This window comes from Cygnus atratus, chromosome 1, assembly GCF_013377495.2.
Source record: "Cygnus atratus isolate AKBS03 ecotype Queensland, Australia chromosome 1, CAtr_DNAZoo_HiC_assembly, whole genome shotgun sequence".
In the NCBI taxonomy this organism is placed as follows: Eukaryota; Metazoa; Chordata; class Aves; order Anseriformes; family Anatidae; genus Cygnus; species Cygnus atratus.
In genome coordinates, this window is record NC_066362.1 from 99,432,214 (window position 1) to 99,444,430 (window position 12,217).

Below are 12,217 nucleotides of genomic sequence, written 5' to 3' on the forward strand. Positions count from 1 at the left end.
ATGCAGAACAGAGTAGTTAGGCTCTCTCCAAAGCCTGGTCAGATACTTCTAGGTTCCCAATATTAAATTATAGCTGACACATAACTCCAAACTAGCGGCACTTGAGTGCAAACCTTGACTTCAGTGAGGCTGATCAGCCCAGCAGCACTTCATTCACTGTGACACAATCAATTTTCTCCAGTGAACTGTGTGACCATTACCTGCTTTAAAGAGATATGTGAATTGTGCTAGGCTCTCCTCAAAGTCCACAAGCTGGGGAAAAAAAAAAAAAAAAGAAAGATTAAGACATAGTGGTGAAAAATAGTGATGATGAACCCATAAATATGAGGCTGGGAAGTGTGGGACTTATTTCAGTGTTAACAGTCCAGGCCTCTGAATTCATTCTTTCTCCAGGAATTACAGCAAGTGTAGGAATGAGAACATCATTGCAGAGATGGATTCCCTCTTTACACATGCACTTTCTCCATCTCATTTAGGGCTTGGACTGAATAATCGTTATCACCACATGGTAGCTATCAGGGGTTAGCTGACGCATTATAAAAGCCTAATGTAGCCAATATGCATTAGAGTCCTAGCCAACACCTGAATTATTTGCCAGAACACTTTGAGATAGACTGTTCTTGTGGTATTTGTGTCACTGGCAAGAAGTAAAAGCAAAGGAAATCTGGAAAACATTTCTCTGGGATAAAAAAATAAAAAAATCTGTGGTGTTGCAGAGTCTGGAGGCAGATAGATGGTACTGAAATTCTGATTGCTTATTCAAATGGATGTGGAGTTCAGGAGTCTTTTGGGCTCTAAGACCAGTGATTCATGCCTTCTGATTTTGTTAGCAGTTGTACTGAGCTGGTCCTTTATTTTCCCTGCAATTAATTGGCCAGTCATCTTGCCCAAAGTCTGCACTTCAGCATTGCTACTGCCCTAACTAAGAAAACAGATGGCTTGTGCCTACTTATCTCATCACTTGGAAATCAGAGGAAAAATATTTATACTGTTAATAAGAAATGTATTTGTCTATTTCATGTGGCACTGACCTTACCTGTTTCAGTGCTGTCCCCAGATTGCATGCAGGATCCCAAGGTCTTTAGGGAGTACTTACTATCCGATTATGCATTTTTAGATTAGGATGACAACTGGAATATAAACTAAAATAGCCATAAAGGAAGCTGAACAGTCCTTGGGATTAAATTTCTACTGCCATCCATGTACCTCTCTCATACAGAGCAACCTGTGAGAAGTGCTATACTAGAGTGCTGTGATGGCAAATGGAGAAAAAGAAAATGATTCTACATAATTGCTGCTGAAATCTGTAGCACCCACTTACCAGAGAATTCTGATATTAAAAAAATATTTTGCATCCTAATGGATATATAACAAAACTATTAAGCTTTTCCACCACACCAGAAGTACTGAGATGTCCTTACTGACCTCTGTCTGACATTTCTCACTGAGATGAAGTTTTTCAACAGACCTAAACTGTATCTGGTTTATGAAACTGAACTGGAATGTTTCGATTCCAGGGCTAGTTCAGCTGCTGCTGCTTCTTCTTCTTATTCTTATTATTATTATCATTATTATTATTATCATTATTATTATTGTTCTTATTATTATTAATAATAATTTTTCCCACCATGTCCCCAGGAGCTGTGACAGACCACCTGCATTCTCCCTGGAAAGGGCTTTATTTGAGCTTCCTCTTGCTGTTGCTCCACTATGATTCTCCCAGGCTTTTTCATTTTGGTGAAAAAAATGTTTGATTAATTCCAATTGCTTCTTTTATTTGGGGGAATATTTGCATTTCTCCCCCATCTGTCCAAAGAAAAACTCACCAAATGTCTCAAGCAAATTTTATGAGAAGGTTAATGTAAAACCCCTTTAGCCATTTGTGGGGAAATAAGTGCATCTATCTTTAAAACCCTGTGGCTAGATAACTTTCAATGAGGAGTATAAGCATGGGACTAATTCAATTCACACTTGATAAAAATGGGTTGAATTATTTTTCTTTTTTTTTTTCTTAATTTTTACCCAGTTTAGAAATTTGCTGTAGAAGATTGTATATTTACACATTTTGCCTGGAAAAAAATAGACCACTGAAGAACCAAAAAAAAATAGACCACTGAAGAACCTTTACAAACATACAAAGAACTTGAGTAAGTGGGAATGGAAGGAACTTTTTATCAGATTGCTAAAAATGCCATGCGGCAGAATATAAGGAGGAAAGAGAGAGGCAAATGCCTAAGTCCCAAGGATAAGAGGATGAACAGTAAAAATGGTGGTGCATCCGCACATGCTCCAAGCAGGAAATACATGTATTTTGCTGGAAAAGTCCCAGGTGCCATACTAAGAATCCCCACCTCTCAGCTCCTTTTGATCCCACAGAGTACACACATCTTGGCTACCCAGTAATTTCAAATGTTTTGTTGTCATCTCCAAGAAAAGCTACCCCTGAAGTCTCCAGGTTTGTGCAGCCACATTTGTAGCAGATCTCGTGAAGACTACCGATGAGGTCCACCAGAATGGACCTACCTTATTTTGTAACCTTCTCTCTTAGATGTGAACTAAATGCTGATGCTGGTGGGAGTGGGGCTCTTGACTAGCGGGGAACCGTTTGTGCTGTGTCTTACCATGCCTGAAAAAAAAAAAATAAATAAATAAAAGTAAGTGGTCAGAAAATCCAGGAGGGAAACAGAAGCAACCTGCACCCTAAATGACTGTCTGCAAGTGCCATGTTGGTCCCCTGTTGGGTGTTAAGTGACCACAGAAATGCACACCAAGGTCAAACCAAATGGGAGTTGAGGAGCTAAGGACTGCTGTGCTGACATGGCCCTTACCCTATGTGGCTCGAGGCATTCGACACCTTTTCCTAAAGTTCTTGTTCCAAGTACATTCACAGATCACCTTTCTGGGAGGTAACTTTGTTACTGGCAAATGTAAGGGGACATGATATCAATGGATAGATCTTTGTTATCTTTTAATTCCCTGCATCAGGCATAAGTCTGTCAGATTATGGACCACAGAGGTTAGCAGAAAAGTTGGTGTCCGGATGGCTGTGGAAGAGCTGTCCATTTTCAGTGCTCTTAATGAGCCATTTCTGGAGCTTTCGCTTTCTCAGTGCTTCCTATCACCTCATGACCTACCACTTACTTTTTCCTCCCAATTAGTTTAACTTGAACATTAGTGTTTGCACCTTAACCTCTGCCAGTCTCTTTTTCACAGGGAATGGGGAGAGGACATGCATCTGAGTAAAATGTCAGCAGTGGTTGATGCCGTAAATCAGAGGGATTTTAGAATCTGATGACAAACCAAATTCCTGTCAGAACAGAGCAGAGCTGCCCCCTCCCAAACTGTCATCGAAGCCAGGCCATAAAAATCACAGCTGTCACCAAAGCATGCTGGGCCTCTGGGGGACATGCCATCCTGGGGACTCATCTGCTACATCCACGGCCAAATTCCAAGCCCTCAGGCACATTCCACTTGACATTTTGTCACATCTCTTACTGGTGCATCTGTTCAGGGGCATTAACTCTTCTTAAATCACTTTATCCCATCCCCCCCCCCCTTTTTTTTCTTAGAAAAAACAAGGCTATGGGAGTTGTAGAGGTCTGCAGGGATCTGCAGCAGGAAAAAGAGTCCATACCCTGAAGAACAGGCTGTGGGCAGCCTGGTGGGCAGCCCTGTGGGTAACTAATCCTATAGGCCATGTTGCTACAGTTACCTGTGTTCACATAATTAAAAAATAATAATAATAATTTAACTCACATTCATACATTAAAAATGATAGAAAATCTTCCTAGTCATGTCCACTTGAGCTTTGGTGACAGGGAGAGATCTGTTTCCAAAGGAGAGGGATGAGTGTGAAGGTGTGAAGTTGGACCATGATGGTTATGGTTGTCCTGAGATGACTGTGCACTCAGTAGTAGCATGAACTTGTAAAGACCTTGAGGCACTTTTCTTTAACCAGTTGATGGGGTCCAAGTTCTAATATACCACCATGTGCATGAATGAAAGGAATATTTATGTGGTCCACCTGTTTATGAGATAATAACCAAACTGGGCTACATAAATTCTAGAGCCAAAAAAACTAGCAGACCTTACAACCAGGATGACTGTCTTACCATGTGGACATAGTTATAACTTGTACAGCAGGGATAGCAGACAAGAGACTGTGTTTCCAGACACCAGAGAATCTGTATGTCCTCCAGAGTCACTGTTGATTCAGAATCACAAAATTTGAATGTATGTAGGCTAAATGTCTAACTAGGTTCACTAAGGACAGAGAATGACAGACATCTGGCTGAGAAGAACCTAGGGAACGTTTGCTGGGCTACTCATGTTACTACTGACAAAGCTTCTGAGAGCTTCTAAAAATAATAAGTGGTAATTTCTTTACACACACTAACCTGCATCTGGAATGAGGTAACTCAGTACCAACTTTTGTGCTGGACCATGAGTTAATAACTAACCTAAGGGTTACTGGTTGCCTGAACACCAATGACTGTAAAAGTGTATTTGTTATGTGTGAACAGAATCACATGAAACAGTAATTAAACTTTTATTTAAAACTCAAAGGGCCATTTTCCAATGCTTGTAAGTATTCCTGATTAGAAAACACGGAAAAGCCTAGCTAAGCTTTGGAGTCTTTTGTGGATCTCTTACTAGATAAATGTTCACATCTTTGTGTGCATCCATAAAATGCTACTTTGTTGGATATGGATGGAAATATAGCTGAATGGAAGTCAGGCTGCTTAAAAGGCTGTCTGAAAGTAGTGATGGAACAACAAGCTGTCACATGAAGAAAGTGTAGGAAGTAGCTGGTGATTAAGATAATTTATACATTAAAAATATGTGAAAGATAAGTCAATGACCAGTGGCCTTAAAGAGAATATTTAAAAATATATTAGGAAAAAATAAATAAAGGAAGGAAGGAAAAGAAACCCTTAGTCTCATTTGGGTAGTTTTAACAGCAAAACTGGAAAGTCAAATGTGTTCAGTTCCCTTTGTATTTCAGTTCCACAGAGAAAAAGCAGGGAACGGGTTTTATTAAATATGATATACATATGGAGTAAAAAGTTTGCCATCTGTAGCAAAAGAGGGTGCAAGACAGAAACTACTTAAATTAGACAATGAAGATTCTTGAAGTAGTTTAGGAGCTTCCTGAATCATACTCTTTTCACAAATCTTGGTATTCTGGGGAAACTTAGAAGTGTTGGAAAATTCTTACTTTCACTCCAGGGTTTAACAAAGCTTTCCTCAGTGTTTAGCTGACCAGACATGTTCTGGTGTGACTGGTGTAATTTCTGGCTTTTGGGGAAGAAGTAACATTTTCCTGCTTTGCTTTTTCATAAAGCTTGAGAAACAACCTAGAGTCAAATACTACTCTTTGAGTGAGAAGTGATCTCTCCTCCAAAGCACTTCTGCTTTAGATGCCTAGGTATATCTTGTGCCACTTTGCTCAAGATCACAGCTCTGACTTGAGGTGCAAACAGGACTTTGTTAAGATCACACTGGCATAGATTTGGAGAGGGTCTCAACTTCTTCTGCAGTACAGAGTGCCCTTTGCAGGGCTGTCACCTGTGTGTGTAGATCAGTTCCTGGCTACCACAGAAATACTGGCACAGGTGTTGTCTGAGGCTTGTCCTTAGCTTTGTTCAGGCTTAAATTGTGGGACTTCATGCAAAAGTATCTGGGCAACATGTAGCAAATCAGTGATAAAGAGGAGGTCTCAGCAGCCAGCCAGGTGGGCCATTCTTCCTTGTGAATCTCCAAAAATACTTTCCAGAGTAACTTCAGAAGGCTTTAAACAATTACTAAAATTAAATATTTTAAGGTCCACAGACCAGGTACGTTTTACCAGGAAGCTTAGAGGCAATTTGCTGAAAAGCACTCTGAGCAATTCCTGTTAATATTTCACATGTCCTGGAACACTGAGACAGCTCCAGATGACTATAAAAAAAGCTAGTTGTTGTTCCTGTGTTCAAGAGGATAAATAGGATTGCTCAAGCAAACACAGGCACATTAGCCTGGAATCAGTCCCAGGGAAAATATGGAAAGACTTGTATGAGACATGACTGGTAAAGAATTAAAGGATAGTGATGCAATTAAAGACCATTGGTGCAATAAAATGGAGAGCAGATCCTGTTGGAAAAAATTAACATCTCTTTTTAGACAGTGATTACATCATGACTGATAAAAATGTTTGCTGGCCAAAGCACTTGATTTTGTGTGGGAACTTTCTGATGTAAGCTTCAGTTTGTACCAATGTCTACGCTGTGGCTGTTGGTGGAAAACCTTCCACTGAACCAATTTTCAATGAAAAACAATTATCTTTTTTTTTTTTTTAATAGGATTTTATTTTATACAAGATTTTTTCCTGTTTGGAGAATTTAAAACATCTGTTTTGGTTTTGGTCTTTATCAAAATATTTCAGTTTGCTAAACTAAAGCAAAGCTGTACTTGCCAATGATACTGCAAAATCTAATCAGAAATGTAGGTGTAATATGCTCATGTATTTTTCTATTCCATGCTAGGGAAAGGTCTTTATGGGATTGCATCTCTGCAAAATATTCTTGTGTCCTTGCTGGACTTACCATATCTCTGGCTGAAATCCTATTACTTGTGGGGAAACCATAAGGACTTGTAGTGCTTACCTGGGCAATTTCAAGTTTATCAATTTAACAACCAACTTACACAGACTGTGGATTCACTCAGTGAGCCTTTAGAGTTAGAACAGCAAATCTAAGCAGATAATCAATAGTTTTGAATGCTACAGACCTCTGAAGTTGGAGCCTATACCAGCCTTTACCAAATGAAAAAAAAAGAAAAGCGGAGATTGCCAGGATTTTTTATTATTATTATTATTATTGTTATTATTATTATTTTGCCCAGAAGCACCTTAACTGCTAAGCCTTCTTCTGCAAAAGTCAACTTTGAAAGCAGTTTGTCCAGGCCACCAATGCAAGAGTGAGACTAGATGCGCTACTGCTGTAAGTTAGGACAGCAGTGCCCAGTGCCTCTGTGGATTTAAAATACCCTCTTTGCTTGCACCATATCTCTGTACTGGCTCAGATAATATCTGCTGTGTTGTGCTCTGGAGGTACACACCAGGCAGTGGATAGGTCAGGCTGCTACAGTCCTCCACAGCACAGTGGAAGGAGATCAGTGCAGGCACCATCCTGCATTAATTTGCAGTCTGGTTTTGAATTCCTTTATGTTTTGTTGCGTTCAAGGGTAAAAAGAGAATGTAATGGTCTTCATTCCCCTTCATCCCTACTCCTCTCCTTGTGCCCTTCATGATTTTCTCAGCCTTCTGCCTATGCCCCATTACCCCCAGTAGCTCTTCCTTCCCTGTTCTCTGAGGTTTCTCCTCCTTGGAATGTCCTTCTCCTTTTTCTCTTTTCTTTTGATCCCTTTCATTTTCTTTCCTAGACACCGCTTGTCACCAGACTTTTTACCTCACAGACTCCCAGCCAGCAGCTTTCCACATTCCTCATCTTTGCTTCTGATAGCTGCTGGGTATTAACCTCCTGGAAAAAAATCTCTTCTCTCCCATATCCTGTAACCCACTGCATCTGGAGGCTGATGCTGACACAGCTGCAGCCACAGCAGAGACCTCTAGCAAGCTGCCCACTCTTACGGCTACTGCTGCAGCCTCACAGCTGCTACACTGCTTCCCAACTCCAAGGCTGAGGCGTGTTTTCTTTCTTTTTGTGGGGTAGGATGGGTGTACTTTGAATTTTGCATCAATTGTAATTCAGTGGTTACTCCTGAACTGCTCCAACTCAACAGGAAAGGAAACCAAATGCAACTGTGCTGATCCCGGATTTGCAACCTTTATCCTTCAAAAGAAATTTAAGAAGTCACGCGCATATGGCAGTGAAGAACCATCACAGAAAGGGATAGCATGTTACACAGTAAATATTGACAGATATGCAGCAGATATGTATCCCACTCCTTGCTTTTGCTCTCTCTCTTCCTCTCATCATTATTCTATCTCAACAGCCAGCCCTGTTTCTGCTTTCTTCCATCTGGCAGCTCTCAGAATAATCTCACCCACCTGTTAAATGAGAGAACGTCAAGTTAAATTTACAGCAGGGCCTGGAAACAGGATGCTACAGAAAAGTATTTTAATTAAAATCCTCTAATTGAATGCATGTTTCCTTGTGAAAAGGGAGCTGCCAAGAAGGGCCTGATGTCACCACCTCTACTCCCATTTGCCACGAAAGGGGGGCAATTGAAACCATCTCTCAAGGTGGAGAGAGGAAAGGGCATTTCCAGGGAATTTTCCAGGGTCATCCCTGCAATGCTGCTGGACGGTTCATGGAAGGCTTGCCCTTGTACCAGAATCAGAGCAGACAATGATACAATGGCTCTGCTTCTTCTGATCATGCACTTTGCAGAGTAACAAGCTGCCACGTGTAAGGACGTGGGGTGATATCTATGTGAAACCTGAACTCTGGATAGAAATCCAGCAAATATAAAGCCTGCCTCTGACTTGGAGATCACCATGTTCAAACAAACAAGAGTGGGAGCCAGAAGGAAGTATTTGGGAAGAAGAGGGAATTAGCAAGTGCTGTAGAACTGCGTCACTGCAGTGTAACTCTAACTCTTTTAAATACTATGCAAATCCACTGACACGACATACTTCCTGTAACCACGACACCTCTGGCTTTTCTTTCCTTGTTGTACAGTAGTTAACTGTTATGAAAAAAAAAAGAGTTATGGAGAATAAATGCACAGTACATGTCTCTATCTGTAGTAACAATTCCCAACATTCTGCAATATTTACAGTTTTTTCCATTAAGCTGTCCACAACACGAGGAGGGGAAGTTTGGCACCACTGCATTCCTCTGTCTCCTGGCTGGTAAAGGTCACTTCCCGAGAGCCTCAGGTCACAGAGGAGAAAAGTTCTCGGTGCCTTCAGGTGTTTGCCAGCCCTCCTTCCTTGACAACAGAGAATCCTTTCATAAAACACGTTCATTTTTTGTTTTGATTTTTTTATGCTTCATTGGTCTATTTAGAAATCGGAAAATCTTACATCCCCTCTTGAGAAATCTGGCAGGCATGTTTGGCTCATGCTGGGAAAGCAAAACCACTGGCAAACCCTCCAGCCTTTGCCAAAATGTAAAATGGAGAGTGCAAGGGCTAGAGGCATTTTGAACACCCATTGGGAATACTGGGGCATCAAACATAAGAAATTGAAGACCTAGGGAAGGGTAGAAGGTTTTTTTTGCACAGAAAATTCTGAGGTGCAAGAGTGACTTTCAGACCAACAGTGCAGCTCCTAAAACCAGTAGGTAGGTCAGGTTTTTAGGGCAGTGGGAACAGAGAAACCAAGACTTGTACTTTTTGCTTTTTGAGTGTCACCTACATTCTTGTCAGATGGAGCTGCTGCTGCCTTGAGAAAGTGCTGTTTATTCTAGACGTGCAGTAGCTGTTTGCACACCAGGACCCATATTTAGCTAGTTGACAGCAATTCACCAAATGTGCATTTCACTTCCTGCTAAAATGTCTCAGAAGAGTGCAGACACACGGAAAAAAAAGTTAAGATTCTGCCTAAAATCCTTTAAGTAATCTATAGCACCATGAGCGTTCAGCTGTAGACTTAATTCGGAACATATGGACCTCATGAGTAATTTTGAAGCAATCAGAAGGTAACAGCTCAAGATCAAGAGACAGAAAAATACAGCTAGTGCCCTACTTCAAGCCTTGCACAGTATACTCTCTCGGAGTGCCAGGAATATCCATTCCTGCCCAGTTGTTATCAGGCTGTTAAGCTGATATATAAAAGGCAGTGAGAAGTGTTGTCACTTGCAGCAGGGATCAACAAGGCTGACTGAGCTCCAGAGCAGCAACTATAACTGGAAGAGTCAGTGTCATTTTCAAGGGAGTTTTAGAATCAGAACAGATGATAGGAAAGAAAGAAAAAAGCAGAAGCTGATAGAGACCAAGGCTGAAAGGAACTTCCCTGCAATCATTTAGTCTTTCCCTAATGCTCACGGTGAGGAAGACCTATATGTGACCAGTGACAAAGGTTCTGCAAGACCAGGCTGCTGTTTCAATAACACAAATATTCACCTGGGGAAAGGAGTGCCCAGCTGAGGCAAACTGAAAAGGGAGGTGAGCTGGGCCAATGACTACTTTTTTTGGGTCTCTTGTTAAAGCTCAGCCCTGCACAGTAGTTGGCCTGGAAAAGCAGCAGGGTGGCAATGAAAGGAGTTCCAGTTGGTAGATGCTTGTAAGAGACAAGCTTAGCCAGCATGTGGTGATACTATCTGGCTGACTTCTTGTGGCTTTTGGCAGCCTCAGTAATTGCAGCCAGCATCTGAGAAAGTCGTGGAGACTGAGCTCGACATTCACTTCTAGAAGTTGTCACTCCAGGTTGGGTGTGAGGCCAAGCTGTGTGGCCAGAGCCCTGTGTGGATGTGAGAAGCTGGCCCTGCCTTTGGTTAGCTTGCCTCTGCTCCTTGGAGACACAACTCCAATTTTTAACACTGCCAGCATGGAATGTCTCACTGCTCCGCTGACCATTTTTAAGGAAAGTGTTAATCACATGTATTATTTACAAAGAAAAGACTCTACAGTCCAAACCACTCAGGTTAGTAGCATTGTTACTGGCACACTGCAGAGCCTAAGGCATGTCTGAGTCATTACCATCAGCTAAACGAATGTAATATTTTTAGTGAGGGAGTGTTGCATTTTGCAAACATTAAGGCTTTTAATGGAAGAACCTGTCTAGTGTGAGTGCATCTCTGTGAATACCACATTGTCACGTATGAACTGCAAAATAGAGGTTTGGGTTCTCCAGAAGCTAAAAAAGGATAACTCTGGCAGTCACTCACCCAATGATCTGTGTGACACCACTGAAGACCTCCTCTAAAGACAAAAGTATCCAGGCTACACACAACAGCAACTGGATGTGTGCCTACTACCAGAAGGTAACAAAGTGCTTGAACACTTTGGGGTGCTTGAGGTCTGGAGAGTGCACACATACTTTCCATTGCTTAGCAGCTGCTTACCCCTCTCCCAGAAGTCTGTAGGAGCTCGAGGAGCGTGCTGGGCCTGTCTCTTCCACTGCCAAGCAGTCAAGCAAAAAAGTCCTCCCCATTTTACTATTAGTAAAGTGTTACTCAGCTAAGGGTTGGTGCGCTCCTGAAAATGCATTCAAACAGGAACTTCTGGAGACAGATAATCACTCTTCCTGCCCTGTCCCAAAACTGTGCTAGAACTTGCCTACTCTGAGCCATGCACTAAGCTGTGTGGGCCCACAGCTAGTCAGGGGAGGGGAAGAAATGTCCCACCTCAGGCACTACTACTCCAGGAGTCTGTACCAGCCCTACAAATCCTTCTCCAAATCCCCTTTGCACTGACATTGGTTTAAGCGTCATGTAACTAACACACAGCTTTCATTGCTTTCCCCTATTTCTTCATTTTCTTGCCCAAAGGGACAATTTCCCAGCTTCTGACTTGCATGTGGTTGTTTCAAGATCAAAATACATCTGTCAATCCCACATAAAACAAGGGCTCCATTTCCTGTTCTTTTCTTCCCTGGAGAGAGAGGAGTTGCTGCTTTGTCTCCATGCTTTTCCCCCGCTCATACTGCATCCCTCCGTACCCCTTCAAAGTTCCTCCTTAGCCTATTCCACAAATTTCCTTACTGTTGTACTCTTCCCTCATACACCCCGGGCTCTCTTGTTAATCCCCAGCTGTGACTATAGCTAACAACAGCTCTCCATGCCACTCTCACTCCCCTCCCTAATTCCCTGCCTGGCTTTCCAAGAACCTGCCCCTTCCCTCTACCTTTCCAGGCTCATTCTCCTGTATCTATAAGCAGCCTGCCAAACTCTTGGGGGCTTTCATTTCTGGGAGCATCTGGCTGTTGGAAGACTATTGCCATCTTTGCTGAGGACCAGTTCAATACAAAGTTACTGGGAATGACTGCTCTGTTAGTTGAGTGCCTGATAGAAAATGCTGAAAGACGAAGCCGTTCTGGATAATGTGGATTTGTGTCAGCAAATCCTGAGGGGATAATATCAATATCAGGTAATTCAAGACTCGTTAGATATGTTTAGCGGGTGTGTCCTCTTTCTTGTTCCTTTCTTGGGTTCCCCATTTTCTCCTGAAAGTTGTTCATCCTTTTCTCTGTACCTGATGACTTCTGCTTTTCTTTTTTTTTTTTTTTCCCTACTATTTTTTCCTCCCTGGTGTTTAGGTTATAATGAGG

The 12,217-nt window shown here is 41.9% G+C and overlaps 1 protein-coding gene across 1 annotated transcript in view; it reads right to left on the reverse strand.

Moving 5' to 3' along the window:
• Positions 1-2,540: 2,540 nt before the first annotated feature.
• Positions 2,541-12,217, reverse strand: part of TBX15 (T-box transcription factor 15) — a 123,000-nt gene continuing 113,323 nt past the window's right edge. The window contains exon 8 of the mRNA XM_050714719.1: positions 2,541-2,626. Coding sequence (XP_050570676.1) covers positions 2,556-2,626 — 71 coding nt within the window. The 3' untranslated portion in view covers positions 2,541-2,555. The remainder of the gene's footprint in view (positions 2,627-12,217) is intronic.